General features: G+C 58.9%; 1 protein-coding gene across 1 annotated transcript in view; it reads left to right on the plus strand.

Annotated features, from left to right (window-relative positions):
* SCN5A (sodium voltage-gated channel alpha subunit 5) overlaps positions 1-7574 on the plus strand; it is a 93645-nt gene that overhangs the window by 935 nt on the left and 85136 nt on the right. The window contains 1 exon segment of the mRNA XM_015568313.1: positions 1883-2001. Coding sequence (XP_015423799.1) covers positions 1883-2001 — 119 coding nt within the window.

The following is a 7574-nucleotide window of genomic DNA, read 5'->3' on the forward strand; positions in this document are numbered from 1 at the left end:
TGGGGAGAGGAGGTGGCTCTTCCCCACTGGACAGGGTGAGTCAGGCTCCCGCCTCGTATAGATTTCTATCCAGAAGGTGAGCTCCCCGTCGGAGTCCCCGCCCCGCCCTGACCTCACCTCTCAGGACTGAATGCCCAGCCCTATACCCGGCCAGACCCCCGGCATGCAGGGCTCCTGCAGAGGCCTGGTCCCCAGCCCGGCCACCCTCACTTCACCCTCACTGCTGGAGGAAAGTGGGTTTGAACTTGGGGGACAACTTTCCCCAGAAGGCAGGGACCGTGGACAGTGGCTGCTCACGGCGCTGCAGTCAGTACAGGGCAGAGGAAGCAGTGAGCGCAGCCGGGACCTGTGTTCCCAGGGCGGGTGCAAGTCCGTGGCAGGTGTAAGCGCCGTGTGTCTGTGTCACCGGGCACCTGACTGTGTGAGATGGCATTTAGGAGACTAAGGGGCGGAGGGTGGGTGTGGCTCTAGACTGTCTCCATGCGTGAAAGCTGGTGTGAGTGGGCGAGGGTGAAGGGAAACCACGTCTCTGTGTGTGCACAGGTGGGCAGGGAGACCTTGAACCTGCCCTGCTTCCCCCTGGCTCACGTGACTCAGGCCGGGTTCCGGTTTGTGGCTGGGGCCACAGTTTGGGTCAGAGTTAGGCTGGAAGTTGGGATTCGTCAGGGTGGGTGGGCTTAGGTCATGGTTGGTCAGAGCTGGAAGTAAGAATCAGGATGGGGGTAAGACCACAGCTGGTGGCAAGTCAAGGCTACCATGGCGACTCAAAGGGGTGGCTAGGTCGTAGTTCTCTGGGACAGGCAGCGGTCGTGGCACGGGGACCCAACGGCCGGGCTGAGCTGAGCTGAGCTGCGGGGGCTGGTGGCAGCTGGGCCTGGAAGGAGTCAGGGACACTCCCTTCTGTCCCTGTGACCCGGAATACTTGAACCGAGGCCCAGGTATGATTCTGGTCTCTAACCTCTGTCTCTCCTTTCTGACCCCTGCCACACTGCCCGCAACCCACAGGGCAAGGCGGGCACCAAGCAGCACATTTGGTCCTGGGATATCTGGTCAACTCGTCCCCCTACCCAGATTAAACAGAGCTTTGTCTCAGCAGCAACAGCTGCCGTAGAGAAGCGAGAGCCCAGCGCCGTGCCACCTCGGCCGTGCTGCCGTACAGCTGGGCAGGGGCATGGCCGATGTCCTCCCGGGCCGGCCCAAACACCCGCTTGATGCGCCTGAGGCTCGGCCACAACGCTCATGCCCCATCGTGCTGTGTAGACAGTGTCTTCTGGAAGCTTGGGGAAGGGTCTACCTTGGGCTGCTCACAATCCCTCCAGGGGAGACACTGTGTCACGGGGTGGGGCTGACATCTGTCCTGGGTTCTGGGAGACAGGGTCACGGGAAGGGAGACAGGGTCACGGGAACGCTGCTCTCTGCTGGGCTAGGGTCTGCCCTTTCCCCACCCCTGGTCTTCACCCCTCGGGCTTTACTCCCCCGTGGTCCAGTGGGGAAGCCACACCAGGCAGGGAGGGGTCCACAGGAGAAGGAGAAGGAGGGAGCGTCAGCTGGGCCCCGGCCGCTGCTATGACAGCAGCTCAGCCAGGATCAGGAGAGCCCTTCTTGCTGGGATGGTCATTTTGAACATAAAGGAAATCCCACCCACCCTTGACATTCTCCTAAACTTGACCTCCCCCCTCCCAGTCATGGTGACCCAGTGAGAGTCCAGTGACCTTCAGAATATGCTGCTCCCCCATCCCTCACCCCTCCCTCAGGCCCTCTCTCCTTGCCACCCCACCCCTTAGCCAGGGCTCTAGGGTTTAAGCCAATACTGCCCCCCAAACCTGTCTCCACAAGGGCCGAGGGGCTGCCACCCTGACCTAAAGCAGCTCTCTGTCCACAGACCTTCATTGTGCTGAATAAAGGCAAGACCATCTTCCGGTTCAGTGCCACCAACGCCTTGTACGTCCTCAGCCCCTTCCACCCCATCCGGAGAGCGGCCGTGAAGATCCTGGTTCATTCATATCCTTTGCGGTCAGTGCCTGCTCATTGTGCCCTCTGGGCCCCCTGTGGCGGGTGGACAGGGCAGGGCCAAGTCCTCAAACAAGCAGTCCGATCATCCGCCGGGAGGAGCCGGTTGGAAATGTAGAGTCTCCGACCCCAGCCCAGACCTGCCAGCCAACACCTGCGTTGTAACAAGGCCCCAGTGGAGTCCTGGGCCTGTGGAAGTTTGGGGAACCCTGCTCTGATTTTTCAGGGGAGAAATGTCCTAGGAGCTAAGCTACTGAGCGTGCCAGAAGGAATGAGGCCTGTCAGTGTCCCCTGGCTCTGGTACTGTCCCCAGGTGTCCCCTCCCCCTGCACCTCCCCACCCACTCGCAGGGACCTCCAGCAGGTCCCCCCGGCTCAGCCAAGGAGAAACCACTTCCCAAGAGAGAGGCCCCTGGCTCCTTGGCACATGGGCATCTTCCGAGGGGGGCAGCGCTTGCTTTTTGATTAGGTGTTGACACAATGTTTGCAGTTTCGGAGTATCTCAAAGAACCCGGGTTAGCATTCAGTAATATATATAAACCATAGCCTAAAAAAGCCGCGGCCGCCCAGGAGAGCTGTGAAGGATGGGGGACATGTACTGGTCTTGGACCACCCATGGGACGGGGTGCCAGCATCCAGGCACGGCTGTTCTCCCCACTTCAGAAGAGGGGCCCCACAGACAGCCCTCCGAGAGGGCAGAGCTGGCTGCAGAGTCCTGGGCGTCCATGCTGCTGGGCTCAGCTGTGTGATTAGTTGTGGGTGTGGTGGGCTGGCCGGATGGAGCCCCCGAAGGTCCCTCTTAGTTCCCCACTCTGGAGGGCCAAAGGCAGAGACCTCACCCATGAACCTCTGGGCGGGCAAGAGGCTCAGGAAGACAGCTGCCCAGGGAGGGACGAAGTAACCAAGACGGTTGCTAACAGCTCTGGGGTTTTCCTGTCTGGGCTGGGCTGAGGATGGCTCCCCTGGGGCCCCATGCCGATCCTCACCCCAGGGGTTAACAGAAGGGGCTCAGTGCTGCATCTGTTCTCTGCATGCAGACCCTCGCTCCCCTCCCCCACTCGCGCCTGCCTTTCTCAGGAGGTGGCTGAGACATGTGTAAGGCCAGGGAAGTCCCACTTAACGCTGTGGCAGCGGCATGAGCTGGGTGGGCAGACACGTCCGTGGAGAGGGGCCGTATTCAGGGGGCAGCCTGCCATGCACAGCTACATCTTACTTGGTGAGGCGAGAATGGTTCTACGTTTAATTGTGGGCCCTTCTGGCACTGGTCCCGAGCACCCTGTAGATGCCCGGGACTTTGCTGGGCACCCTGAGGGTATTAAGCTGAATAAGACCCTGTTCTTGCCCCCCTGGGGAATGTTATAGTCCCCTAAGAGGGATGAGACAGCTACAGGAATAGCTGTCATTCCTGCAGGTGTGTGGGCACAGCCTGGCGAGAACAGTGGGGCGGGCAGCGGAGAGGAGAGACCAGCCGCCTGTCTTGCTCTGAGCCTGACTGCGGCCTCAGTGCGAGGGTGTGGCCTCCCTGGCACCTGCTCGGGCTGCCCCCCTGGGGTTTCTCCTCCTGGTATCTAACCAACCCAGCACTGCCTGGCAGCGGCAGCAGGCCCCAGAGATGCGGCAGCAACCCCAGGGTCCCTGCACAGCCCTGGGTGGGGGTGGGGCCGATGAGGCCGGAGAGGAGGTGGGCTGGGGAAGCGCTGGGGACACTGGAGGTCCCAGCCTAGCCAGAGGGTCCATGGAACAGTGATTCTGAGGCTGGGAGGTCCTGGTACCACCCAGCAGGACTAACCCTGAGGGCTCTGAGCCAGCCCGTATCTCCCAGGACAGCTGCCCCAGGGAAGTGGCTCAGCATGAGAGAGGCCCTGTGCTGGGCTCCTAGGGGCTGCCTTGGCACCTGGGGAGGGGTGGGGAACCATGGCAGGCCCTCAACAGCGCCCCTTAGTGGGCTCAGGGGGCACTGGCCATGAGGAAGGGGCCTAGATCTGTGAGATTTGGGAGCAGCTCCGTGCCCTGAGCCTTGCCATGTAGAGTGTGGTCCACCCACCAGTGGCATCAGCATCACGGGGATCTTGTAGGAACTGCCAAATCTCAGGCCCAACTTGCAAACGTTTTAGCAGGTCCCAGGGATTCCTGAACATACTGTCCGAGGGCAGTTGTTCCCAAAAGTCAGTCTGTGAGGGCCACCTCCGTCTCACCTGGAACACCCAGCCCTTTGCAGACCTCAGTCACCAGTGCGAGGCCTAGGACTCCACAGCTTTTCCATGCATTAAAAAAAAATAAAGATATAATTCACGTACCATAAAAGTCACCACCCCAAGCAGAAACCCCTGCCCATGAGCAGTCACTGCATTTCTAATGCTCACAGATGTCATGTTTCGAATTAGGGACTCTTCCTCTGCTTACATTTTCTATTGTGTTAGAAGACATCTAAGATGTACCTTCTTGCCCATTTTCAAGTGTACAGTACAGTGATGTCACCTTCACGCACGTTGCTGTGCAACAAATCTCTAGAACTTTTTCGTCTTGTGAAAGGGAAATGCTATACCCGTAGCTGGCGGCTTACATCTTTACTATCCCTTCCAACGCCTAAGTCCTCACTGTGCAGAGGTCTGTGCCAGGCCCTTTGGAAAGGGCAGGAGGGGCAAAGACAGGCTGAGAAGGGGACGGGCACGCAGCCCCTGCTCACTGGCAACGACGCAGGCGCTCCCAGCGCCGTGCTCGCGAGCGCACGCTGATTCAGCTCAGCTGTGCCCCCTGCGCCACGCTGGCAGTGCATGCTGGGAAGGTGCCTCAAAGGTAAATATGGGCATGTTGAATTACGGCTCCCTATGTGTTTCTGCTAAAATGCTGCAAGATGTGCTCCTGCCGGGATTAAATAAAAGGAACTGACTGAACTCCCAATCCTGCCGCAGTCACATTGAGAGGCCTCATGTTCACACCAAGAGGCATTCGCCTGCCTGGGTGCCCAGGATCTGTTCACAGAGCCTCCCACGTCTCTAGCAGATTCAAATGGGCAATCAAACCGCATGTTTTGTGTGCGTGTGTGTGTGTGTGTGTGTGTTCGCTTCATAGCACAAATCTATGAAAACACCCGCACCGTTCCTTCCCTTCCCTTGGGGAGTTGACTCCTTGGGAGGCGGTCCTCGCTGGCTTTTTAACCAGGAGGCCGGGCGTGGGTGTTGGGGGACAATGACACGACAGGATGGGAGATGGTCCGCTGAGCTCAGGCCTGGAGAGCTGGCCCGTGCTTCTGCCCACACACCGGACCAGCTCAGTCATCGGCCAGAAAGAGCCAGGCAGTGCAAACAGGTGTGGCCTGGCCAGGCGTGCACCTGACTCATCTCTCTGGTGCTGGCTCCGGGCTGGGCTCCATGGGGGACCTGGGGATGCTTTGGGCAAAGCCTGATGGACTGGAGGCTCAGTCGGGGTGGGAAGTGGTCACACACACACACACACACACACACACACACACACGTGGCGGAGAGCAAGGCCAGGAGAGCCAGCAGGGTTTTGAGCATCAAGTGGCAGACACCAGAGTCTGCTACGCCCGTACAGGCAGCCCATCACTTCTCCCTGTGGGGCCCAGACTGGCTGCAGGACTTGGGGGGTAGGGGGTGCTGTCTCCTCAGGCTTTTCCCTGAGTCTGGCTGTTAGAGTCCAGCTCCCCTCTGTCTGTGTCCAGGCAAGTCCTCTGGGCCAAGGCGGCCTGTCCACCCTGCTGCTCCTGCCAAGGGGCCTTCTCCACTCGAGTGAGAGCTGTGAGCGGCTCCCCCACAGCCAGGAGCGGCTTGGCTCCACAGAGGAGGGTCTGCGCCTCCTCAGCCCACCCTGCTTTGCCATGACCGCTGGGCTGACTGATGGATAGAGGAAGCCTAGCCAGCCCCCGGGGCGTGTCTGAACACCTCCTCCAGGAAGCCCATCTAGAGGCAGGGCTGGTTTCTTATAACAGCCTCTCTCAGAGCAGCCCCATGGCTCCACGGCCTCCCTGTCTCCCACACAGGGCCGGCTCAGGTGGCAGTTCTTAAAAATGGCAAATAACTTCACTCCTCCTGCATGGCAGTCTGCTTACACTTAAATATATCTATCTATCTATAAATAGATAGATAGATAGATAGATAGATAGATAGAGAGTTATTGTTGAGAGAGAGAGAGAGAGAGAAAGAGAGACATTGATCAGCTGCCTCCTGCACGGACCCTACTGGGGATGGAGCCCACAACCCAGCCATGTGCCCTGACTGGGAATCGAACCAGTGACCTCTTGGTGCCAGATGACACTCAGCTCTTGAGCCACACCGGCCGAACTGCTTCCTCTCAGGTGTGAGCCCTGCGTGTGTTTGGTCTTCATGCTGCTCTGTGGGAGGCAAAGGCCCAGGGTGGGATCGCATTCCCTTGCTGGGTGAGGAGGCTGCAGCCTGGAGGCAGGGGTAGCCCCGGTGACTTCTGTTGTCATTGTGCAGGGGCCCCGGTGTGGGGCAGCTGTGGCTGAGCTGGGCTCTGCCGGGGGCCAGCTGTGTACCTGCAGTCATTTTCTGGGGCTGCTGTAGCAAAGCGCCACGAGCCTAGCAGCTTAAAGCAACACGAAACTATCCCCTTGCAGTTCCTGGAGTCAGAAATCCAAAAAGTTCTCCCGGGCTAAAATCAAGACATCGGCAGGGCTACCCCAGTGCGGAGGCTCTGGGGGAGAATGCCTTCTAGGCTTTTCCGTCTGTAGCGGCTGCGTGAATTCCTGGCTCTCGGTCCATTTCATCTTTCAGCCCGTGACAGCTGGTGGAGTCTTTCTCACATGCATCCCTCCAAGGCTGGCTCCCTGCACCCCGCCCGTCCCTGCTCACTTGTAAGGGCCCTGTGATGACCCTGGGCCCACCCAGAAAAGCCAGGATGGTCTCTGCATCTTAGGATCCTTAGTTTAATCACATCTGCAAAGTCCCTTCGCCACATCAATGAACAGTCACGGTTTCTGGGGATCAGAGTCTGGTTGTCTTCAGGGGGCTGGCTGTTGTTCTACCAGCAACAGTATCCTTCACTTTCACCTCTTTGTGCCTTGGTCTCCTCTGTCTGTGAAGTATCTCCTCATGGGTTGTTGGGAGGATCGAATTAGTTCATGGATTCAGACAGCGGAGCCTGGCACCCGGCTCCGTAAGTGCTTGCTCTTAGCATCATTTCAGACTGCAGGGCTCATCTGGGATCCTTATAGAGGGCTTAGCAGTCTGTGGGGTGAGTAAAGGCTGGTCAAGGGGCTTGTTAACTGTCTGCCCGATGAGGAAAGACTGGGCATGGAGCCCAGGTGTGGGGTGTGTGTGTGTGTGTGTGTGTGTGTGTGTGTGTGTGCGCGAGATGGGGGGTGGTGTGTGTGTGTGTGTGTGTGTGTGTGTGGGTGTGTGTGAGAGAGAGAGAGAGAGAGAGAGAGAGAGAGAGAGAGAGAGAGAACACTGAGATGGGAATCTGATCCTGCCTTTGAAAGCTGGAGAGGGAGGTGGGCCTGACACAGAGATTGTCACACAGGCAGGTGGATGCAGACACCAAGCTAGGGGTAAGGGTGACCTCAGTGCCCGGGGGCGGCGGGGG

This window comes from Myotis davidii, unplaced genomic scaffold (assembly GCF_000327345.1).
Source record: "Myotis davidii unplaced genomic scaffold, ASM32734v1 scaffold663, whole genome shotgun sequence".
In the NCBI taxonomy this organism is placed as follows: Eukaryota; Metazoa; Chordata; class Mammalia; order Chiroptera; family Vespertilionidae; genus Myotis; species Myotis davidii.